Raw genomic sequence first — 26454 nt, forward strand, 5'->3', positions numbered from 1 at the left:
AACCATTATTGTGAACTTAAAGTAATAATTAAATAACAAATGATTAAACTATTAATAAAGATGGGGTAAATATGATTTTAAAATAATATTAAGCTGCAATAGTGTTGAGTTTTCCAGCACAATGTAAATTTCTGTTCCCAAATGAATTCATATTTAATCCATGAATCAGTTAAACTCATTAATCTGAAATGATTAAGATCATTCAGTTATTTTACATGTCAATATATTTGTTTGTAACTCACTTTATTTTATTGATTGTTGTTGCTGTTGTTGGTAACTCAGTATTCTTCATTCTGTTCTTCAATAATTCTTCATCTCTGTGAAATCGTGTCATTTCCAGGTTGAGTGATTGATTGATTGATCTGTGTTCAGTGTCAGTTTATCTGAGCGAGGAAAGGACTCTCTCTCTAAGATGAGTCTCTCAGAGAAACACAGGTAACACTGCGATTGTTTTCATTTTAAGTTTGTGTTTTACTGTGAATAACAAAACTATAGACATTGTTTTATATTTGTTTCCATTTTGAGTTTCTTAAATTAAGACATTCTCTGACATTCTCTGACATTCTCTATAGACAATATCACAGTTAATAATTTGTTAATTACCTTCTAGACGTGAACACACTGAATTAATCCAAATACATGACTTTGTTTTTTAGATCATAAATTATTGACAGATATTAGCTAATATTAGATATTAACTACTATACACTTTATTTAATTGAAGTTTGCTAACAAAACTGTCGCACAGACATTTCTGCTCTCCATTTCTGTCAGCAAACAAAACTTGACACTTGACTTAAATTACAGTCAGGTATTTTTTTATCATATTTAGTCTCACTCATGTAAATTAAAGAAATCATTAACTATAAAAGTAAAAACTGTAAATTGTGTGAGTGTGTGTATTTCTGTGGAGGATTAGATAAAGACACGGATGTGTTTCAGACACAGTTTATCCTCCTTTACTAAAGTGTTTCTCTCTGTTCTTTGTGTCATTAGAGTAAGATCAGACTCACATGTGTCCAGCTCTGTGTCTATGAAGAGTAACCAGTCAAAACATGAAGTACCACCAAACTTAAGTGAGAAAAAAACATCATCTGATAAAAGGTATTTCATGTGTTTCTAATTTTTGGTCACACGTTGACTTTGTTAAAAAGTTGTATTGGTGAATACCATCATGAAACATTCTCAGTATTTTATTTTATTTATATGATTAAAGGCTTCAATGTAGGGATGTGCATGTAACACAGTTCGTAAATACAGGAAGAAGGAGGCGGGAACCGGCGAACATTCAACGTAACTTTAATATAAAATAAACAAAGAACAAAACGAAAGTAATGCCGGCAGACCCTCGCGGATGTCTGCTGGCCACACAAACATAATAAAACATAAAATAAAGTCCAGGGGCCTCATTTATAAAACTTTGCGTAGATTTCATCCTAAAATTGTACGTACGCGCAAAAGCTAGATTCTGCGTACGCACAAAAAAAATCTGATTTATAAAACCATGCGTACGCCAGATCCTGCGCACAAATCCGTTTATAAATCCCAGTCAGCGGAAGATTGTGCGTACGTGCATCTCCACCCTGTCTCCTCCCCGAAATCACCATATATGGAGCTTACGGCGCCTAGTTTTACTATGCATAACCTCATCTGCATATCATTTCCATACATGTTCCCATCCACATGACATCCACGGTTAACACCGTCAAAGGTACAAGACATTGGAAAATATTAGATATGGACTATAAATGCAATTTGTGCCACACATTATGTTGATAAAGATAATCCAATATCCTCTTTGTTTTAGAATAAGTATATCAAAATATCCATAAAAACAAAATTGTATAAATTCTTCAGATAAAGGTTTTAGAATAGAGATGATTCATTCATTTCCACTGGCCAGATAGTATTTGAATATCCATCCATCCATTTTCTTCCGCTTTATCCGGGGCCGGGTCGCGGGGGCAGCATTCTAAGCAGAGACGCCCAGACTTCCCTCTCCCCAGACACTTCCTCCAGCTCTTCCGGGGGAATCCCGAGGCGTTCCCAGGCCAGCCGAGAGACATAGTCCTCTATTCTCCTCTCCAGTACCCTGGCATAGACTTTTCCAGGGAGGCTGAGGAGTGTGATCCCCCTGTAGTTGGAACACACCCTCCGATCCCCCTTCTTATAAAGAGGGATTACCACCCCGGTCCGCCAGTCCATGGGCACTGTCCCCAACCGCCACGCGATGTTGCAGAGGCGTGTCAACCAAGACAGCCCTGCAACATCCAGAGACTTAAGGTACTCAGGGCGGATCTCATCCACCCCCGGTGCCTTGCCACCGAGAAGCTTCTGAACTACCTCGGTGACTTCAGCTTGGGTGATGGACGGGTCCACCTCTGAGCCCTCGGCCTCTGCTTCCTCAGAGGAAGACGTGTCGCTGGGGTTGAGGAGATCCTCGAAGTATTCCTTCCACCGTCCGACGATATCCCCAGTTGAGGTCAACAGCTGCCCACTTCCACTGTAAACAGTGTTGGCAGGGCACTGCTTCCCCTTCCTGAGGCGCCGGATGGTTTGCCAGAATCTCCTCGAGGCCGACCGATAGTCTTTCTCCATGGCCTCACCAAACTCCTCCCAGACCCGAGTTTTTGCCTCCACAACCATCCGGGCTGCAGTCCGCTTGGCCTGCCGGTACCCGTCAGCTGCCTCAGGAGTCCCACAAGCCAGCCAGGCTCGATAGGACTCCTTCTTCAGCTTGACGGCATCCCTTACTTCCGGTGTCCACCACCGGGTTCGGGGATTGCCGCCACGACAGGCCCCAGAGACCTTACGGCCACAGCTCCGAATGGCCACGTCTACAATGGAGGCTGAGAACATTGTCCACTCGGACTCCATGTCTCCAACCTCCCTCGGGATCCGATCGAAGCTCTGCCGGAGGTGGGAGTTGAAGACCTCTCTGACAGGGGGCTCGGCCAAACGTTCCCAGCAGACCCTCACAACACGTTTGGGTCTGCCGAGTCTGTCCAGCCTCCTCCCTCGCCATCGGATCCAACTCACCACCAGGTGGTGATCAGTTGACAGCTCCGCCCCTCTCTTCACCCGAGTGTCCAAGACATACGGCCGGAGGTCCGATGAAACAACCACAAAGTCGATCATCGATCTCCGGCCTAGGGTGTCCTGGTGCCATGTGCACTGATGGACACCCTTATGCTTGAACATGGTGTTCGTTATGGACAAGCCATGACTAGCACAGAAGTCCAATAACAGAACACCACTCAAGTTCAGATCAGGGGGGCCATTCCTCCCAATCACTCCCCTCCATGTGTCACTGTCATTGCCCACGTGAGCGTTGAAATCCCCCAGTAGAACGACGGAGTCCCCAGTCGGAGCACTTTCTAGCACCCCTCCCAGAGACTCCAAGAAGGCCGGGTACTCTGCACTGCAATTTGGCCCATAGGCACAAATTACAGTGAGAGACCTATCCCCGGCCCGAAGGCGCAGGGAAGCGACCCTCTCGTTCACCGGGGTAAACTCCAACACATTTCGGCTAAGCTGGGGGGCTATGAGCAAGCCCACACCAGCCCGCCGCCTCTCACTGCGGGCAACTCCAGAGTAGTGGAGAGTCCAGCCTCTCTCGAGGAGTTGGGTTCCAGAGCCCAAACTGTGCGTGGAGGTGAGCCCAACTATCTCTAGTCGGTACCTCTCAGCCTCCCGCACAAGCTCAGGCTCCTTCCCCCCCAGCGAGGTGACATTCCATGTCCCTAGCACAAGATTCCGTGTCCGGGGATTGGGTCGCCGAGGCCCCCGCCTTCGACTGCTGCCCAATCCACAATGCACCGGCCCCTTACGATCCCTCCCGCAGGTGGTGGGCCCACGGGAGGTCGACCCCACGTCGCTGCTTCGGGCTGAGCCCGACCGGGCCCCGTGGGGTAAGACCCGGCCACCAGGTGCTCGCATGCGAGCCCCAACCCCGGGCCTGGCTCCAGGGTGGGGCCCCGGTTGCGCCATACCGGGCGACGTAACTGATCTAGGTGGAAATCTTTTCATAAGGGGCTTTTTTGAACCATTCTTAGTCTGACCTGTCACCTAGGACCTGTTTGCCTTGGGTGACCCTACCAGGGGCATATAGCCCCCGACAACATAGCTCCTAGGATCATTCGGGCACTCAAACCCCTCCACCACGTTAAGGTGACGGTTCGAGGAGGGGCGACGGTTCGAGGAGGGGTAGTATTTGAATAGTTTTAAACAATTCAAATCAAATTTATGCAGTTTTGCTGATAAGGTGAACATATCTTTTAGGAAGTTTATAGGCTATTATTTATAGGCACTTATTTATTGCAGTGTAAATACAATTGTCTGAAACGGCGCGTCACTGACAAAGTATTTTTAAAAGAAAACATGCAAATCTTACCGTTTTCCTCAAATGATATCCTTCAAATGGTAATTATTTGAAGATCCTTCACACGAACACCTCCTGCAGCTGTGGTTGTACAGTAAGATATTATTGGACCTATTCAAACTGGACAACGGACTGTTCGACCACCGAATCCAGCAGTGTCTTCCATAATATCTAAGTTAAGTGTGCATCACTGATCGTCATTCTCGAAAAAATATTTTGTCATAACATCTGCAGTGTGGTTTAAAGAGGAATTATTGTGCTTCCAGCGCTCCTTGCTGTCATTAAAACAGCGTGTCACTGGAAAAGTGATCGAAAGTAGCACATCTACTATCTCAATTCATATCACTTTTGTCTCCCCTGGGGGGGAGCATCCATTATGATGATATGTTATATATGCACATACCTTTTTATAGCCCATTCATTAAAAAAAATTAGTAAATTCAAAGTATTTGCACCTGGTTAAGAATGCTGATAATGATAATTCAGGTTGATGCAATTTGATTTATTGGGTGATGTAATAGGATAATTTAGAAGTTTTTCATTTTAAATAGTTATTGCTATTTGGGCCAGTTGGTGTCGCCAAAACACATACTCTTCTAAAAGAGTGCGTACGCACGGTCAAGAGCATCCTTACGGTGCGCACTTATTTACGCCAAGTTTATTTTTTATAAATCCCGATATGTGCGTGGAAAAATGCGTACGCATATTTCTATGCCCATTTTGTGCGTACGCAACGTTTATACATCAGGCCCCAGGCCTGGTCCTCTCTCATCCTTCAAGGTAGTCGCTCCTCCTTTTATGCTCCCGGAGCTCCTCCGTAAGAGACTCGAGGCCGGTGCGCCTCCCAGGTGATGCTCATTATCACTCGCGTCACCGGCCTCACGCCGTTCCCTCACGGCTCTCGCCCGCCCTGGTCGCCACAGTGCAGTATACCGTAAAAATACCGGTATATATTTTAATTCAAACAGTACGACATCATGATTTTGCTCATTTCGTGCTACCCAAACTGACGCGAAACCGGCAAATGTGACAACATAGAGGAATAAAATGGATCAAGCAGTTGAATCTCACTTAACATGCCCAAAACGAATTAATAATGAGAGCAGTAGACGCATAATTTGGAATTACTTTGCTTATAAAAATGATGAAGAACCATCAAACCTTGCCAAGCATCTGTCACTTGCTCATCCTGATTTACAAGACAAGATTGACAGGTCAGTGCGTCAATCAAACGATCAAATAATTTATATCAACGCACGTAAGTTACATAAGATCATATCATTTAGATAACATGAAAGCTCCAGCGTGCATTTGAACCAATGATGTTGTTACCCATGAAATGATAACATTGACTTGGATCTTGATATTTTTTTCTTTTTTCTTTTATTCCTCTTGTGCAGAACTCATAATATATACATTTGGTCGTTGTTGTTGTAGTTTAATTTTAGTTGAGTATTTTTTATGTGTATGTGTGTGGTCAAACTGTAAAAACAAAAAATTCACAATTACTCTCAAGGAATATTTTTAAACTGAAATTAACATACTTAAAGAGGTTCAATGAAGTTTAACATGGCTTTCTCAGTGTTTTCTATATGCAACTTTTTCTGTTTTTTTGCAAATCTTATGTGCCCACCGTACCAGCGTCCTTAAGGGGGTAACGCCCAACACACTTTACGTCTTCATTTGTAGTATTGTACACCTTATTCAGCTTTCACTCATGTGAGAGAAGCTCTTATAATTATTTTTGAGTGTTACTTTATGGCAACCTGGTTTCCAGTGTCCTTAAAGGGGCAGCACCCAACAGATGTTTAGATCTCATATTGTTTAGGTAGTTCTCCATCCAGCTACAGAACACCTAAAACGCTTGGGAGACATTCTCGTCAGTGCAGCAATGGCGGACTCGCTGTGAACACGCTCAGGGCGGTTCTATGTTCAAACGGCAGTGTCTGTCAACATTCGTGGGCGGGGCCTGTGCCTTTTGTGACCTCACACTGCCAGGGATCTGGAAATGGCTTTGTTCTGAAACACTGCTTATGTTTAATGGTGATTTAAAAAAAAGAGTGGTTGGATTTTTATCATTATAGGGTGGTTGTGTACACACACTGCCAACACACATTTATGTCCAAACACCATGCAGAAGTGAATTTTGCATAATAGGTCCCATTTAATGTTTTTTTGTAAATAGACTGCATCAATTAACATTATGTCAGAATCTCTAGTAAATTACATGTTACTTTTTTTTAGTTGTCTATTCAGAATCATGGGAGAATTGTGAACACTGTTTTAAAAAAATGAGGGGGGGGGGGGGGTTATAATGAAATTATTTCAGTGAATATTAAAATAGAACTGCATGTTCAGGTAGCAATGTTTCAAAAAACTCCATGTCTATGGAATTTTATTCCCCTTTAAATGTGTTTAATTGTTGATTTTCAAAGTATACTAAACTGAGAGGTAGCCATCCAAAACATTCAGCTTTCTTTAACCTGAGGACAAATGTATTTAAAAGGTTTGTGACCTGTTCAATTTAGTATGCACCACATATGCAAATTCCTAGACAATGTATCTTTAATTTGGCCAAAATCAAACAGGTAATTTTCTCCAAGCAAAGATTCTGTTGAATGAACATGTTTGTGCCACACACAAATCATAAATGTTGTTCACTGACCTTTCATGTGCTTGTTTGATAATTAAGAAAATATTGTTTGGAGGAAACATGAATTAGGCCTGTTTAATGTTAGCATATGTGACCAGTCACGGAAAGTAGGGACACAAGTCTGTTCTGGGGCATTTTGAGTTATTCACAGATTCTGAAAGTGCAGTCTCCAAGCTTTCCAACGATGTGTAACACATGGAAATCTGATAATATTTGGAGAAGTTGTGGCCATTTGAAGGTAGGCACTCAAAAAAGCTCTAAAGAGAGAAAAACGCCTTTGTGCAGTTCTCACCTGTTCTCACCTGCTGGGAGTGACAATAGGGCTCATTTACATCTCATTTAGATAAGCCATACCCCCTGTAAAGCTGCATGGACCACATACTATTAATAATAAAGGATAATGTGCATTGTAAATGTCAGTAATTTATCTTTTTTGACTTTTATAAAAATGATTTAGAGGCTGAAAATGATTTAGAGATAACATGTTGCAAGACACTCCTTTAAAATCTGGCCATCATTTTTAATGTTATTATTTTAATGTTTATGTAAAGAAAAAGTACATATTGATGCTAATTTTATTTGTTATTTGCTGGTTTTCTAAATAAAACTTGGTGAATTGATTTCATTGTGTAGCATTAGGACTTTTTGAACAGGATTCTGTGATAACCGTGATCATTTTGGTCACTATAATCATGAAATGAAATTTTCTCACCAGAGAAGACAAAAGAATCACATAATAATGACCTGAAATGACTTGCATAATAAAGAGGCCTTTCAGTCAGGTAGGCTGTGAAAAAACCCTCTGTGATGGTGTATATCAAACATACAGAAAAAACAGCAATACTGTGAAATATTATTACAATTTCAAATAATGGTATTATATACTTTAAAATATAGCCTAATGTATTTCTGTGATGCAAAGTGTCTGAACAATTATGTTACCTCTGTGGCATTTCATATAGGGTTTTAGCTTAACAGCATGCACATTTGGAGAAATATTGATGGATTCTCATATGTTTATGTCAATTTTCTATACGGAGGAGTAATATTTATTCAATATTTATTATCATCACTATGAGTGCTGGATACTGTGTTTTCAATTCATACTTGCAGCCGGAGGGTGCTATGTACACCTTTAGTCCACAAATTCATCTAAAGAAGAACAGGAACCAGGAACTAACGGCATGTCTTCTAGAGGTCGCTAACCATGGCTTTAACATACAGATCAACACTTTTCAAGACAATAAATACACGATTGAGACAATGCATACATGTATTGACTGAATTTGTGTCTGAATAGCGCTCGCTCCGTGGGCGTGGCCACATTAGTGGATAATGAGCTGAATCACAGACTTCTGACATGGCTCTCTTTTCATACAGATTACATAAACACAGAATGTTTGTTTTCGATTTGACTTACACGATTTAAAACCTGACATTTCAACGTATCTTTAGACATAAGTGTATTTTTTTTGTGATTAGTATTCACTAAGTTTCAGTTCATTTTCTGAGAACTATCAGATTGGACTTTGTTCAGAGGGAGACGAGAGATCACGCATCATGTTAGTTTTCTTTATTTTACAAAAAGCACAACATTTTGTTTTTACTCTGAGTGTACACAAATAAAAGAAGACATTCTATAGTTTCAATTGATATATTACTTATGTCTCTATGACAAGAAATGACAGAGTATTTTAAGTCTGTTTTGCTGCAATGTGAAAAAAATCCTGCAAAACGCGCCGGCGCGTTACCCAGTGTGGAAATACACACAGACAATGACACGCCCCTACTGCATGCTAGAATCTCAGAAAAACAAGCCGATTTCAACCTCAAAACGTACGCTTTTAAATATACCAAAACTGCTATCTCAAACACGGAGAAGCTTCTTCGTGATCTCAACTAACAGATTCTGCAAAAAAACGAAAATCACCAATTTTGAAAAAAAACCCGCTTCTTTCTCATTTTGCTCGATAGTTGTGCTGCCGACTTGTGTCCCTGGTTTCCGTGACGGGTCACATATTATAGAATATTTTATATTTAAATGCATCTAAAAAGTCATTGAAAGTATATATATACAGTCCCCTCCAAAAGTATTGGAACAGTGAGGACTATTCCTTTATTTTTTCTGTAGACTGAAAACATTTGGGTTTGACATCAAACAATTTATATGAGACAAAAGATCAACATTTCAGCTTTTATTTCCAGGTATTTACATCTGGATCTGATACACAACTTAGAAGATATAACCTTTTGTTTGAACCCACCCATTTCTCATGTGACCAAAAGTATTGGAACATGTGACTGACAGGTGTGTTTTGTTGCCCTGGTGTGTCCTATTACATTGATTATTCAAACAATAAATAGCACTAAATGTCTGCACTCAGTTTCAGATTTGGGTTTTGCCTGTGCAGACTGCATTTATAGTTAGACGTGTAACCAACATGAAAACCAGAGAGCTGTCTATGGGTGAAAAACAAGCAATTGTGAAGCTGAGAGAAGATGGAAAATCAATCAGAGCCATTGCACAAACATTGACCATAGCAAGTACAACCATTTGGAATGTCCTGAAGAAGAAAGAAACCACTGGTGTACTAAGTAACAGACCTCGAATGGGTAGACCAAGAAAAACATCAGCTGTTGACGACAGAAACATTGTGAGAGCTGTAAAGAAAGACCCTAAAACAACTGTTAGTGACATCAGCAACAACCTCAAGAGGGCAGGAGTGAAGGTATCACAGTCTACTGTCTGCAGAAGACTTCATGAACAAAAGTACAGAGGCTACACCAGAAGATGCAAACCTCTCATTAGCAAGAAGAATAAGAAGGCCAGGCTGGAATTTGCCAAAACTACAGAGACAAGCCTCAAACATTCTGGGGCAAAGTTTTATGGACTGATGAGACAAAGATTAACCTCTACCAAAGTGATGGAAAGGCTAAAGTTTGGAGAAAAAAAGGATCTGCTCATGACCCCAAACATACAAGCTCATCTGTGAAACACGGTGGAGGTAATGTCATGGCTTGGGCTTGCATGGCTTCTTCTGGGACGGGCTTATTGATCTTCATTGATGATGTAACACATGATGGCAGCAGCAAAATGAACTCTGAAGTGTACAGAAACATTTTGTCTGCCAATTTACAGAAAAATGCAACCAAACTGATTGGGAGATCCTTCATCATGCAGCAAGATAATGACCCAAAACACAGTGCCAAAGCAACAAAGGAGTTCATCAGGGGCAAAAAGTGGAAGGTTTTAGACTGGCCAAGTCAATCTCCAGACTTAAACCCTATAGAGCATGCATTTTACCTGCTAAAAAAGAGACTGAAGGGAGTAACCCCCCAAAACAAACAACAACTGAAAGAGGCTGCAGTGGAAGCCTGGAAAAGCATTACATAAGAAGAATGCAAAAGTTTGGTGATGTCAATGGGTCATAGGCTTGATGCAGTTATTGCAAGCAAAGGATTTTCAACTAAATATGAAGTCTTATTCACTTTAATCTATTTTAAGTTAATCTGTTCCAATACTTTTGGTCACATGAGAAATGGGTGGGTTCAAACAAAAGGTTATATCTTCTAAGTTGTGTATCAGATCCAGATGTAAATACCTGGAAATAAAAGCTGAAATGTTGATCTTTTGTCTCATATAAATTGTTTGATGTCAAACCCAAATGTTTTCAGTCTACAGAAAAAATAAAGGAATAGTCCTCACTGTTCCAATACTTTTGGAGGGGACTGTATATATATATATATATATATATATATATATATATATATATATATATATATATATATATATATATTATACAGGTGCTAGTCATATAATTAGAATATCATCAAAAAGTTCATTTTTTATCGTAAATTATTTTTAAAAATGAAACTTTCATATATTCTATATTCCCTACATGTAAATTAAAACATTTCAAATGTTGTTGTTTTTTAAGTTTTGATGATTAGAGCATACAGCTCATGAAAGTCCAAAATCCAGTATCTCAAAATATTAGAATATTTCCTAAGATCAATCAAAAAAGTTCAAGTTCTTTAAAGTATGTTCATTTGTGCACTCAATACTTGGTCGGCAGCACATTTTACAGCAAATGACTTGCTCCTAGCACAAATTACAGCATCAGTGAAGTGTGGCATGGAAGTGATCAGCCTGTGGCACTGCTGAGGCATTATTGAGCCTTCAGATCATCTATATATTGTTGGATCAACTGTTTCTCATCTTTCTCTTAAAAAATATCCCATAGATTCAGGTCAGGCATGTTGGCTGGCCAATAAAGCACAGTAATATCATGGTCAGCAAACCACTTGGAAGTGGCTTTTGCACTGTGGGCAGGTGCTAAAGTAAAGAACTTCACACTAGACTTCAAGCAGCTTGGATTCTGTGCCTCTCCAGTCTTCCTTCAGACTCTGGGACCATGATTTCAACATGAAATGCAAAATTTACTTTTATCTGAAAAGAGGACTTTTGACCACTGTTCACTGTCCAGTTCTTTATCTCCTTAGCCCAGGTAAGATGCTTCTGATGTTGTTTCTGTTTCAGAAGTGGCTTGGTAGTCCTTTTCCTGAAGATGTCTGAGTGTGGTGACTCTTGATGCACTGACTACGGCTTCATTCTACTCATTGTGAAGCTCATTAGTGTGGTTTCAAAGAACAAGAGATACCCGGAATTTATACTGTAGGGATGGTCATTTAATGAAACACAAATGTAAATATTGTAATATTTTGAGATACTGGATTTTGAACTTTCATTAGCAGTACACTCTAAACAACCATTAAAAAAAAAAATCTTTTGAAATGTTTTACTTTTCATGTAGGGAATCTAGAATAAATGAAAGTTTCATTTTTTAAAATAATTTACAATAAAAAAATGAACTTTTTCACGATATTCTAATTATGTGACCAGCACCTGTGTGTGTGTGTATATATATATATATATATATATATATATATATATATATATATATATATATATATATATATATATCCTTCCCACATAGAGTCCCGCCAAAGAATCTCACCCATTTTCAGCCCTGGTAACCACTAAAGGCCCCAGTATACTTCAAATGAAGTTCGGAATGACCAGCGATATACTGTAATTGAACATCTGACGCCGCCCACACTGCTGAGAGCGACGGTTAGATGAATATGTAAATATGTGCCATGCACTTTCTTCTCAGTAACAAAATAAACAGCAAAAATGAGAAAACAGCAAGCATTTATTATAGAAAGCATAAGAAAAACATCTTATCAGAACAACATGGGTATGTTAGCAAGAGCTCTGCAAATTAGCACTCCAGTCACGTCACATCTTCATATGGCACTTTATTCAATAGATTGCTTAAAATCAAGCAGCTTTACAGTATCAAACATGAAAAACAGTGTTAGTGCCTTGTTTTTTTACAAGCACAACTTCATTTTGTACTATAAAGCGGCTATCCAGTGTGTTCATGTTTTCACCCGCGGAGCTCTTACCTTGACGAACTCAAACACACGAAATGAGTCCAAGATGTGTCCCACGCGAGTGAAGGCGGAGCCTCAGCGCACACCTCCTAATATGTTATCGTCACTGACCAATGGTAGTACGAAGGTGTTTTTTCCTGAAAGTTCGCTTTGGCAAGCCGTTTCGAACTTCCAAAAAGAACACAAAACGAACTTTGAGACGCTCAAAGCACAAGTCTATAATTCATTTTCAAAGACACAAGAAAGTCGCAAATCGGTGGTAATTCTAGTAGTGGTGAAGTGACTGTGTGCAAGTGGTTCTCACACCCAAAATCCTGTCACTTGCACGTGCTCAGCTCTTCATTATGAATAGAGGTTAAAAATATATGGCATATATAAATATTGCACACACAAATGTGAACTACGTGACTCCTATGCTTTCTCTCACACACACATAGAGTGAACCATAACTCCAAGATAAGGCTAAGGAGAAGTGCTTCACCTTTAAAAACAAATATTTCAATTTCCTTGAAATTGTTTGTTCACGTGTCGTCACGAATCCTACACAGCCCAGCATTAACACTCCTGATAAACCATTTGTTATTAACGCGTCTACGTTCACAAACCACTGTTAATTTTAACACAAAATAACCCACCTAGATGGCGTCTGAACACAAAATGGTTACATAACCCTGAGTTTCTTGATTTTGTAGGTAATAATATTGACATTTTTTTAATGTAACACAAGACGTCTGCCTCAATAAGATGGGAGGCATTCAAGGCCTACATCAGAGGACAAATTATCAGCTTTACTAGTTCTAAAAAGAACAGATCTACCCTTAAAATGATTGAATATTAAGGACTTAGAAGAAGAAATTTTCAAACAAGATACTCCTGATCTGAGACATAACCTTTTACTACTTAAAGCAGAATTAAATGAGCTCTCTACCAATACAGCTGTGGCTAATATAACTAGGCTTAAACAATCATATTATGACCAAGGAGAAAAGGCTGGTAGGCTATTGGCATGCAGAATTAAGGCTCAGCAAAATGAAAAAGTGATTAATGAAATAGAAATTATAGATGGACAAAAGACCATGATTCCAACTGAAATTAATAATTCTTTTAGAAACTATTATCAAGATCTTTATAAATGGACACCTCCTGTGAATTCCCATCTCTATAAAAAAATTATGCAGACTTGAGTGCAGCCATTAATTGGATGAATAGTGGAAAAGCTTCAGGCCCCGATGGCCTGCCTATAGACATCTACAAGATTTTTCATAACAAATGAATAACCCCAATTATTGATATGATTAATGAATCTTTCAACAATGAAGAACTTTCTTTTTCCTTGTGTTCAGCCCTTATAACTTTAATTCTTATGCCAGGGAAAGATCCTACAAAATGTGCCTCCTACAGACCTATTAGTCTTTTGAATTCAGACACCAAGATAATTGCCAAAGTTTTAGCCAGCAGACTTGATCATTTTTACCATTATTGATTGATTCTGATAAAAATGGCTTTGTAAAGGGTTGACAAGCCTTTCGTAATATATGTTGTGTGTTAAATATCATACATGTTAAAAAAGGAACCTCTGATACAGCCTTACTTTCCCTAGATGCTGAGAAGGCTTTTGATAGGGTGGAGTGGGCCTATCTTTTTGATACCCTTTCCCACTTTGGTATTAAAATGATGATTGAAATATCGTACTGCGTTATATCATTACACAATTCAGAGAGATCATGTTTGTTTTCTTTATTTTGCAAAAAGCACAACATTTAGTTTTTACTGTAAGTGTATACAAATAAAAAAAGACATTCCACAGTTTTTAATGATATATAACTTATTTGTACGTCCAAAATTGCCAGAGTATTTTTAGTCTCTTACACACTGGCAAGAAAAAAATGAAGTAGTATCGCCGGCGCGACTATCCGACCTCTGAGTGTTAAGTATCGAAATGTAAAGTTTGGGACTGTTAATTAGCCTGACATGGCTGACTTGTTTTTATTTAACATTGTTAACGTACTTTTTTATTCCAAATACAACTTGTTTAACTCTATTAACGTTACATTTACTATACTGTCATAACCACAATGTAATTAAACAGTTTGCTTTTACACTCAAAAGATGTTCTGTGCAGTTTCATAATGACATGGTTTGAAATTAACACAGTCAAATGCAGGTAAAAATCAACTGTGGCGGGTGACGATGTGATCTAGCCAATTTGTCATGTTATGTTTCACAAATTATGTTAACTCAATTTGCTGGCGAAGTTTATGTAATGTGCGAGTCAATATGAATATTAAATATAGCAATTGAGCAGCAGAACTAGCACTAGAACTGTCATGTTCCCTGTCTGTTCACCTCATGTTTCCCTGCTGCTCCCCTTGTTTGTTGCTATGGACACTCATTGGACCACGCCCCCTTGTTAACTTGTTATCTTGTCCTGTACCTCCTCTGTGTGTGCACCTCATGCTCCCCTGCTGCTCCCCTTGTTTGTTACCATGGACACTCATTGGACCACGCCCCCTAGTTAACTCGTTATTCTGTTTGTGCCTGTGTATAAATAGTTATTGTGTTTCACTTATGTGCTGCTGAGTATTGTTTAGCCATTGTTTATCGTAGTTTTCGTGCTCTTTGTTCCATGCCTTGCCTAGCCTGTGTTTTTTCCCTGGACTGTTTACTTGTTCTATGATCATTTGCTGCCCGTCCTGACCCTTGCCTGTGTTTTTGGATTACCCTTTGCCTTGCCTTCTTGTACCTGTTTGCCGGTGTTCAACCTTCTGCCTGTTTGACTACGCTCTTCAGCTAATAAAGCTCGCATTTGGATCTTCCACTCCGTTGTCATGTCCCATATGTTACAAGAACAGATGTGACACTGCCTCACGGTGCAGCACTAAAGCTAATGAACCTTTTCCAAAACTTGTTTACTTGAAACTTACATTAAGGTTATTAAATGCTCTTCTTGTATTGTCCATCATTGGTTCAAGTTAACTAATGTAGTTAATGTTAACAAATGAAAACTTATTGTAAAGCAGGGGTCGGCAATTAAGTTTGGCATCAGGCCAAAAAGAAAAAAATTCGCCACTAGATGGTGGGCCAGAATATAGTCAAAGTATAATTTAAGAAATTGAAAAATGCAACTAGAATTGCCTGTGACAGACTCTTACAGTGTTTTTTGTAACTGGTAGTGAGCTGTTACTCTGTTAAATCCTGTAGTAGGACAGTCATTAACAAAAAGCCACATTTGTGTGGCAGTGTCCAGGTTTTACATGATAAATTAATAAAGCAGAGCAGTGACACGTAACCTGGCAAGTATCTTCATTCACCATCTTGCAACACAGACTGCCTTGCTTAAACACATATATGTGAGAGATGTGAAACGGATAAATGTAACATGAATAAGCCCATTAATGACATGTTTGAGTCATGCTCTTAACAAACTAAGTTTTATTTCCTCTTTCCATATTGTGAATAATAAATGTGTAACATTTTAATTTGCTTGTTACACAATGAAGCATAACTTATTTTAATAATTATATATAACGTAGCTTACTGTTACATTCAGAATTATTCCTTGGCATCCTCACGCACTAAACTGCTTTTTTTTAAACTGTTTGTGTGATGGAGGTACGCTATTACGTCGTGTGCAGAGTGAATTTAACATTTAAGCTAGCTGGTAAGAGAAAATGGCACTATCAAAGAGTCTAAAAAGGAAAGTTGACAGCGAAAATAGGGCATACAAAGAAGAATGGAAAGACAATGTGTTTATCCGATCTAGTTTTGTGAATGCAAAGCCGGTGTGTCTTATCTGCAACGACGTTGTCTCTGTTTTCAAAGAATATCACACTGACACCAGACATGATCGGCACGACGCAACGCTACAAAAGATAATAGAAACCATTATAATGATATTGTCTACACTGGATGCAGCACGACACAACACAACACTTTCTCGACAGTAAACGGATTCCCCATTCTATTTCTGATGTAGTCCAAGTGCTTTGCAACAGTCGGTTTGTCGCATTCAGTGTATTCAGGCGGCACCACAAAACGGAAAATCTATTTTAGAACCAGCTGCTATTAAAATAATCTGGCTGCGGATGCGGGCCAGATATTATTGCTGGCTGGCCAGTTTTGGCCAGAAGGCCGCCTATTGCCGACAACTGTTGTAAAGTGTTAGAGAGTAGACAATGTGTTTGAAAACAACCAACATAAACACATTTGTCCCAGTGATCAAACCAAGAGTGACATTGACACGAAAGGACCTTAAAGATGATATGAAATGAATGTGTAAACTAACATAAATAGATCAATGATTTCGACTTTTGTATCATTACAATGTAGGTAGTATATTTAAATGAACAATGTGTAGTCTTTCTCCATGTTTCTGCTCTTGGATATCCCTGTTTATTTGTCAGCAAAAGTCTGCTGAATAAAGCTAAACATGTTAGTTGATCATCGTAGATCTGAGTCATTGTCTTTTCTCTTTCTGTCCTCAGCCTGAATAGATGCAGTATTACAGACAAACAGTGTGCCATCCTGACTTCAGCTCCAAAATCAAACCCATCACACCTGAGAAAGCTGAACCTTAGCTGGAATAAACTAGGAGACTCTGGAGTGAAAAACCTCAGTGATCTACTGATGAACCCACAATTTAAGCTGGAGAAACTACAGTTAGTATCATTATCCTGTACAGCAGTTACAGCGTGATTGAAGTTTATTTACTTTATTTATTCCCGATTGGTCACATTTATTCATGATTCATTTAACTCACACATGAACTGAACATGGATTTGAGTCATTTTCTCTTTCTGTCTTCAGTCTGGATAGATGCAGTAGTACAGAGAAACAGTGTGTCATCCTGACTTCAGCTCTGAAATCAAACCCGTCACACGTGAGAGAGCTGAACCTGAGCTGGAATAAACTAGGAAACACAGGAGTGAAGCACCTATGTGACGTACTGAAGGATTCACACTGTAAACTGGAGAGATTGAGGTCAGTAACATTCACATACAAGAATCAAAATGCTGAAAATCACTTCAACAGTTTAAACTAAAACACTTTATACTCAATATCTCACAATGAGTCTGAGTTCACAGTATATTTGTGTAAAATTCTTCATCTTAGTATTTTGTGATGTGGTGAAATAAAGATGAAGATCTCTCTTCCTCTGTTTTATTTGATTATGAAGATGGTGTGACTTTACAGAATAAAGAGTTTTGTTTTCTTCTGTCTTGTTTTCTGCTCTCTCTCTCTCTCTCTCTCTAATGTAGTTTAAGCTTCTGCAATATCACAGAAGAAGGTTGTTCTGCTCTGACTTCAGCTCTGAAATCAAACCCATCACACCTGAGAGAGCTGAACCTGAGCTGGAATAAACTAGGAGACTCTGGAGTGAAAAACCTCAGTGATCTACTGATGAACCCACAATTCAAGCTGGAGAAACTACAGTTAGTATCATTATACTGTACAGCAGTTACAGTGTGATTGAAGTTTATTTACTTTATTTATTCCCGATTGGTCACATTTATTCATGATTCATTTAACTCACACATGAACTGAACATGGATTTGAGTCATTTTCTCCTTCTGTCTTCAGTCTGTATAGATGCAGTAGTACAGAGAAACAGTGTGTCATCCTGACTTCAGCTCTGAAATCAAACCCGTCACACCTGAGAGAGCTGAACCTGAGCAGGAATAAACTAGGAAACACAGGAGTGAAGCACCTATGTGACGTACTGAAGGATTCACACTGTAAACTGGAGAGTTTGAGGTCAGTAACATTCACATAGAAGAATCAAAATGCTGAAAATCACGTCAACAGTTTAAACTAAAACACTTTATACTCAATTTCTCACAATGAGTCTGAGTTCACATATTTGTGTAAAATTCTTCATCTTAGTATTTTGTGATCTGGTGAAATAAAGACGAAGATCTTCTTCCTCTGTTTTATTTGATTATGAAGATGGTGTGACTTTACAGAATAAAGAGTTTTCTTTTCTTCTGTCTTATTTTCTGCTCTCTCTCTCTCTCTCTCTCTCTAATGTAGTTTAAGCTTCTGTTATATCACAGAAGAAGGTTGTTCTGCTCTGACTTCAGCTCTGAAATCAAACCCGTCACACCTGAGAGAGTTGAACCTGAGCTGGAATGAACTAGGAGACTCTGGAGTGAAAAACCTCAGTGATCTACTGATGAACCCACAATTCAAGCTGGAGGAACTAGAGTTAGTATCATTATACTGTACAGCAGTTACAGTGTGATTGAAGTTTATTTACTTTATTTATTCTCGATTGGTCACATTTATTCATGATTCATTTAACTCACACATGAACTGAACATGGATTTGAGTCATTTTCTCTTTCTGTCTTCAGTCTGGATGGATGCAGTAGTACAGAGGAACAGTGTGTCATCCTGACTTCAGCTCTGAAATCAAACCCGTCACACCTGAGAGAGCTGAACCTGAGCTGGAATAAACTAGGAAACACAGGAGTGAAGCACCTATGTGACGTACTGAAGGATTCACACTGTAAACTGGAGAGACTGAGGTCAGTAACATTCACATACTAGAATCAAAATGCTGAAAATCACGTCAACAGTTTAAACTAAAACACTTTATACTCAATATCTCACAATGAGTCTGAGTTCACAGTATATTTGTGTAAAATTCTTCATCTTAGTATTTTGTGATCTGGTGAAATAAAGATGATGTTCTTCCTCTGTTTTATTTGATTATGAAGATTATGTGACTACTGAATAAAGAGTTTTCTTTTCTTCTGTCTTATTTCTCTCTCTCTCTCTATCTGTCTCTCTCTCTAATGTAGTTTAAGCTGGTGTTGTATGACAGATGAAGGTTGTTCTGCTCTGACTTCAGCTCTGAAATCAAACCCATCACACCTGAGAGAGCTGAACCTGAGCTGGAATAATCTAGGAGACTCTGGAGTGAAAAACCTCAGTGATCTACTGATGAACCCACAATTCAAGCTGGAGAAACTACAGTTAGTATCATTATACTGTACAGCAGTTACAGTGAGATTTAAGTTTATAAAGTTAAAGTTAAGAACTTTATTAATCCCACTAGGGGCAATTCTAGTAGGGTAGTAGCATCATGTAGCAGACACAAAATATCACCTAGACAGTACAGAAAATAAGTAAATAAAGAAGTAAAAACATAACCCAACATGCTTCATATATAAAATCATTAAAAAAAAATAAAAAACACTAATTAAAACTTTAAATTGCAAAGATGAATAGCCTCTGGTACAAATATAAATGTATATCTATTAGATAAACATTTAATGCTTCTAAATCTTCTTCCAGAGGGCAGTGCTTCAAAGTAAACCCTCAAGGGATGAGAGTCATCTTCCGTGATACTCCGAGTTTTCTTTAGTATGTGTTGCTCATGGAATTCTGCTAGACAACACAAAGGCACACCAATAATTTTTAGCACGTCCTAACTAAGGTCTGCAAACAATTCCTGTTTTTAAGAGAAAGTGATGAGTACCAACATAAAAAAGAAAAACTCAGTATAAAAAGAAAAAGTTCTCAGTATGTTTATTTTTCGAATAATAAAGACAGATTGATTATATGACTATTTGTGCACACCCCTAATGTACTGATTGTGTACATGCATAGATTTGCCTTTTCAACAGAGAATAAAGAATAGAGACATCAAATAAATTGTTCAAATGAAAGAGGAGAAACAGTATCTTCTGCACACAGAACTAGTGTAACTGGGTTTCAGCAGAGACTATTGGAAACTAAATGCTGCTGAAGCTCTTCAATAAGATGATCATCATAGATGTGAACTATTGTTATTTCTCTCTCTTCAGTCTGAGTGAATGCAGTATTACAGAGAAACAGTGTGTCATCCTGACTTCAGCTCTGAAATCAAACCCGTCACACCTGAGAGAGCTGAACCTGAGCTGGAATAAACTAGGAAACACAGGAGTAAAGCACCTATGTGACGTACTGAAGAATCCACACTGTAAACTGGAAAGATTGAGGTCAGTAACATTCACATACAAGAATCAAAATGCTGAAAATCACTTCAACAGTTTAAACTAAAACACTTTATACTCAATATCTCACAATGAGTCTGAGTTCACATTATATTTGTGTAAAATTCTTCAAATTAGTTTTCTGTGATCTGGTGAAATGAAGATGATGATCTCTCTTCCTATGTTTTATTTGATTATGAAGATGGTGTGACTTTACAGAATAAAGAGTTTTCTTTTCTTCTGTCTTATTTTCTGTTCTCTCTCTAATGTAGTTTAAGCTTCTGTTATATCACAGAAGAAGGTTGTTGTGATGTGACTTTAGTTCTGAAATCAAACTCGTCACACCTGAGAGAGCTGAACCTGAGCGGGAATGAACTAGGAGACTCTGGAGTGAAAAACCTCAGTGATCTACTGATGAACCCACAATTCAAGCTGGAGAAACTACAGTTAGTATCATTATACTGTACAGCAGTTACAGTGTGATTGAAGTTTATTTACTTTATTTATTCCTGATTGGTCACATTTATTCATGATTCATTTATTCATGATTCATTTAACTCACACATGAACTGAACATGGATTTGAGTCATTTTCTCTTTCTGTCTTCAGTCTGGATAGATGCAGTATTACAGAGAAACAGTGTGTCATCCTGACTTCAGCTCTGAAATCAAACCCGTCACACCTGAGAGATCTGAGCCTGAGCAGGAATAAACTAGGAAACACAGGAGTGAAGCACCTATGTTACGTACTGAAGGATTCACACTGTAAACTGGAGAGATTGAGGTCAGTAACATTCACATACTAGAATCAAAATGCTGAAAATCACTTTTATCTTATCTATCTTCTTCTCTCTCTCTCTCTCTCTCTCTCTCTCTCTATCTCTCTCTCCTAATGTAGTTTAAGCTTCTGTTATATCACAGAAGAAGGTTGTTCTGCTCTGACTTCAGCTATGAAATCAAACCCGTCACACCTTAGAGAGCTGAACCTGAGAGAGAATATAATAGGAAACACAGGAGTGAAGCGCTTATGTGATGTACTGAAGGATTCACACTGTAAACTGGAGAGATTGAGGTCAGTAACATTCACATACAAGAATCAAAATTAAACACTTTATACTCAATATCTCACAATGAGTCTGAGTTCACATTATATTTGTGTAAAATTCTTCACTTGTAAGATGATCTCTCTTCCTCTGTTTGTGTCTTTCTAGTCTACAGCGTTGTGGCATTACAGATGTTTCTTCTTTAACTCAGTCTTTGACTAACTCAAAAGCACTGCAGTTTTTAAAAGATCTTGATCTGAGACACAATATGATAGGAGACTCAATGCAGCGGCTCCGTGACGTGCTACGAGACTCAAACTGTGTCCTCAGGTGTGGAAACATCACTGTGATGTTAAAGATCTTCATTTACCTCTGATATGCGAACAAACAGATATTCATGAAAATAAATTATCATTATGCTTTATTGCAACAAAGGGTTTGTGTGAGAACAAAATGTGAAGTTATTAAAATGTTCAACACAAAGGAGGAAAGAGAACAAAATCACACTGTCACAGCTTTATTCAACAACACCTGCTTTATTACCTGTGTCAGTAGAAGTGAATCATTTCAGTTTGAGAATAGACTTGTTCAGATTGTAGAAAACGCTGCACTCCTGCTAAAATCAGTTTAGCTTCAGCTCACAGCCGTCCAGCCTCACATGAGAAACGTCTCTGTCTCTAGTGTGTTTTTACTTTGACAAGCAAACAAACAAACATATCAACGTGATTCATGTTTAAATGTATTATATTAGAACACAAATATCTCTGCAAGATCATGTAAAGTCAGTACTTAATCTGATTACAGGAATTGGATGTAACTTCTCAAAAAACAGTAATTTAAATATAGTAAATAATTTGCACTTTGTTCAACTAAATACTGATTGTTTTCTCTTCTGTTCCTCCTTACAGAGTAGATGAAGATCAATTGCCAGTTGTCTCTAAACAAGTTCAATCTCCAAACATTCCTGATAGAGTTCAGTCGCAAAAAATGTCTCTAAAAGAGTTCAATCCCCAAATTCTGATGGATGCTTTATATCATAGTTTGAAATCTTCATGAGAGGATCAGAAATCATCAGGGGATCCACAGAAGAGTCTCACTACTGTGTCTATGAGGAAAAATAAATGTGTGATTAAAAAGTCATGTGACAAAGTATCAGATGGACACATAAATGGAGGACAAGACTAACAGATATTATGATTGAACTAAATCTGTTAAACACTTTTTAGAATTAAATGAATTACCTAGAATTGTAAGTAAAATCCCTGTAGAAGTGTTTTAAGTGTTTGGGAACAGATATGGATCTCAAACTGAAGTCTTCTGTATCAAGCAGTTGTTGAAGGTGGAGTTTTGAGGATTCATCAGAGAGAAAACAGAAACAATAACTTCATGTACTGTAAAAAGAAAGAAACTTCAGTTCACTGTTGTAAAACTATTATAAAACTTCATATTCTTACTGTTCATGCTCACTGGAGTAGCATTGTGGCTGTGGAATACCAATAATCCCTTGCTCTTTAATAATTTTGTGCTTGGTCAAAGCAAAGATCTTGACTGTAAATAACTGGTATTTTGAATTGACAGATCTTTGAGCTTCAATTGTTGTTTAATTAAAGATTTGGTTGTAAAGTTGTGGTTTGTGTGTTTTTTTTTTTTTTTTTTTGTAAAATTGTTCATAATGCTGAACTATAATACAAATTTTCATTAAACCGATGATGATGATGGACTGTTGATCAAACTGAGTTTAACAGACTTCATGATCAAAGCAAACATTGTAAGTTCACTAATTAAAACTTAAAACTAAAGGACAAGTTAAATGAAGCTGAACTCAAATGGAGTGTGATTAGTTGCCCTCTGTATATTTATTTGTATATTCCTATTTTTTTAGTCTTACATTTTTTTATTTGGATTATTTTAATTGTGGTATATTTCTTTGTCCATTACCAAAGATAAAAGAACAAAGTGGATAAAAAAAAAATGTTAAAATGACTCACCAACAAAACAGAAATAGGCCCTTATGCAGCAGAACATGTTCATTTTTCTTAAAAAAAACCCCAACTTTGATAGACAAATAGGCTATACATACAAAACAAACATGATTAAAATGTGTGGATGAGTGCAAACATCCACAAACATCAATGGCGAGTGGCGACATCTGCTGGTCAAAATCGTAACGAAAACGTCTCTGGTTACCAAACATAACCTTTATTCCCTGAGAGGAGGGAACGAGACAGTAGGCGTTTCTCAATACCAAGTTCGCAAAGTTCAGACTTGCATCTTTGGTAGTTAGGACTTGGCAAGTTCGACTCAGGTTAACAAACTTTTGTGAATGAGAGTACACGCAAGTACGGTGATTCTGCAAATGGCACAGCAGCATACTTGATAACGTCACCCAGCTCGCTCTGGCTTCTCCAGTTATCTCTGTATGTATATTTTAGGCAACAATAAAAATGTGTAATGTGTTATAAAACACCACTCTGCCTCTTTTCGCTTTATTTAAAAAACAAACAAACAAAAACACATTAATAGACTCACAGTTGTGGTTCAAGCAATGCGTTCATTGATTTTCTTCAATGTCTGCATATATATAGTATAACAAAACGAAATATTAAACAACCCTGCCTCTTTTCATTTACATTTTAAAAATATTAAACATATTAATATGTGTATAAGAATATGCAATTAGAATTAAAGCAAACAATTCAGTGAAGCGTACAAAATCAGCGCTTTAGTAGGCTACAACGGTAAAGTTAAATAGCCTAAATATATAAAGTTATGAAGCGTCACTTTGCCTTCAACCTGCAACCCTACATTCCTGCCTGAAAAACTCTTAAAACTACATATCATGACATAATAGTGGTTTTCTACTTTACTATTCACACTTGCTGGTTAGTGCAAGATGCATTCTGGGATACTTTCTTCTTCTTCTTCTTTGGGTTTTTACGGCAACTGGAATCCAATTTGTTGCGTTACTGCTTTTAAATATTTTAAATGTTAAATACCTTTAACACTTGCCTCTACTCGTCCTAAACTCTGTAACTGGGTCATCATTTCTTGTGTTTCTTGAATAAACCTCCCACAAGATATTAAAACATGCTCAACCTTCTCATACTCCTGACATTGTGTGCACATTCCTGTTGGGTGTTTCCCCATAATATGCAGAGTGCCATTAAGATTGCTATGCCCCATTCTTATTCTGTTTAAAATGACTTGTTCTCTCCTACTCATACCATTATCTCTTGACACACCCACTCTGCTTTGTATTGAGTATAAATACCTCCCTTTTGTTTCATTCTGCCACTGTTGCTGCCATTTGTCTATTATTTCTTTCCACACTATGCTCTTTCCCTCTGATTTAGATAACTTAATATTGATTTCAACATTTTCCTTTTTAGTTGCCATTTTTGCCAACTTGTCAGCCCTTTTATTGCCCGCAATACCTGAATGAGCCGGAACCCACATGAATGCAATATTCTTCCCCTGCCTAACTGCAGTTGTATAAATAAATAAAATATCATAGATCAAGCCCTTATGGTTTCTAGTTGTGCCTAATTTAATGCTTGAAAGAGCAGATACAGGGTCACTACATATTAAAAACTTGTTGGCACCACTTTCTACAATCCATTCTGTTGCTTCTAAAATAGCAACTAATTCTACAGCATATACACTTAAATAATCAGATGTTCTTATACTAATATCCACTTTACACCTTGGTACACTAACTCCTAAACCAGTTGTATTTGCTTCTTTAGATCCATCTGTAAAGATCTGAATACAGTACTTATATTTATTATCCCTATATCTATGATATTCTTCTATTATATCAGATGTCCTATCACATTGCCTGGCCTTCAGTAGCTCTAAATATACCTTTGGACACTCTAATACCCAAACTGGTTTAATTGGCCATATTACAGTTTTCTCAAATTCTCTATTGTATATTCTTACATTTTTTGCTATTTGGTGTCCCGTCCAACCAGAGCTTTCTCTATATACTTTCTCCTTCTCCCAACTCAACTGCAAGACATTTTTCACTAGATGATATTCTCCATGCCTTCTAATATTAATCCAATAGTTGGCTGCTAACTGAAGTCTGTGTAGCCCCAAAGGCATTTCCCCAGCTTCCACTTGCATTGCACAAACTGGTGTGGTTCTTACTGCCCCTAATGGCGGACTGCCTGCACTTGTTACCAGCCTTGACTTCCTCATTAATCCCTCTATTTACTCCTCTCGTGTTCGCTGTCTTGTGCCACATTGTGTATGTTTACCTTGCGTTCCAGCCTGCATAAAAGTCTTGTAGTTTTGTTCTCTCTCTCCTTCTTGTTTTACAGAGATCTCTCTCTCTCTACCCCTGCCTGGTTTGTTTCCCATTTCCCAGACTCAGCTTCTCTCATTCCTTGCAAATTAACTAAGAATGAACTGAGTTTTGTTGTGCCTGAACTGAATCTCGTTCTGATTCCAGACACCAAAGTCATGATGATCATCAGGTGAATGTGTGGTGGACAGGACATGACATGTACAGGTACAAACACTGCTGTGACGCTCTTATCTATCCTCATTAAATAAAACTACAAGAGACCAGTTGAAAAATATCCCAAAACATGTTTTCATAATCATCTATCTACAACATCTCTCATCAGTCAAAACATTGTTATGCTTTCTGTGGAGTTTATCAATCAGGATTACAGGCACACGTGTGACGAGAAAACAGGAGATGGAAGGATTGAGACACCTCCGAAGCTTCAACTTACCAGTAAAGATGATTTACAGAGACGATTTAAGCAAAAATTTCTTCTGTATTTCTCTACAATTGATGTCATGAGTCAGACAAAAAACATCATTTCTTTGTATGGTTGGCGATGAACCTTTGGAGGTATATAATAATTTCACTTTTGCAGCTGATAATGGACACGTTTGAAGCATTTTGCACACTGAAGAGAAATGTT

General features: G+C 38.2%; 1 protein-coding gene across 4 annotated transcripts; it reads left to right on the top strand.

The window, feature by feature from the left end:
• The first annotated feature begins 105 nt into the window (after nucleotides 1–105).
• Nucleotides 106–23137, top strand: LOC125250030 (ribonuclease inhibitor-like). 4 transcript variants are annotated; one of them, XM_048162330.1, is made up of 15 exons: nucleotides 109–435; nucleotides 997–1104; nucleotides 16979–17152; nucleotides 17301–17474; nucleotides 17753–17926; nucleotides 18075–18248; nucleotides 18525–18698; nucleotides 18847–19020; nucleotides 19297–19470; nucleotides 20305–20478; nucleotides 20745–20918; nucleotides 21082–21255; nucleotides 21370–21543; nucleotides 21683–21844; nucleotides 22423–23137. In XM_048162330.1, the coding sequence occupies exons 1-15, from the start codon at nucleotides 413–415 to the stop codon at nucleotides 22568–22570; spliced, it is 2355 nt and encodes a 784-aa protein (XP_048018287.1). In that variant the 5' UTR covers nucleotides 109–412; the 3' UTR covers nucleotides 22571–23137. The 4 variants fall into 4 exon arrangements, with proteins under 4 accessions (XP_048018290.1, XP_048018287.1, XP_048018288.1 ...); XM_048162331.1 differs by having other exon boundaries at nucleotides 21091–21255; XM_048162333.1 differs by lacking the exons at nucleotides 20305–20478; nucleotides 20745–20918 and having other exon boundaries at nucleotides 106–435.
• The last annotated feature ends 3317 nt before the right edge of the window (nucleotides 23138–26454 follow it).

The sequence above is a fragment of the Megalobrama amblycephala genome, linkage group LG17 (assembly GCF_018812025.1).
Source record: "Megalobrama amblycephala isolate DHTTF-2021 linkage group LG17, ASM1881202v1, whole genome shotgun sequence".
In the NCBI taxonomy this organism is placed as follows: domain Eukaryota; kingdom Metazoa; phylum Chordata; class Actinopteri; order Cypriniformes; family Xenocyprididae; genus Megalobrama; species Megalobrama amblycephala.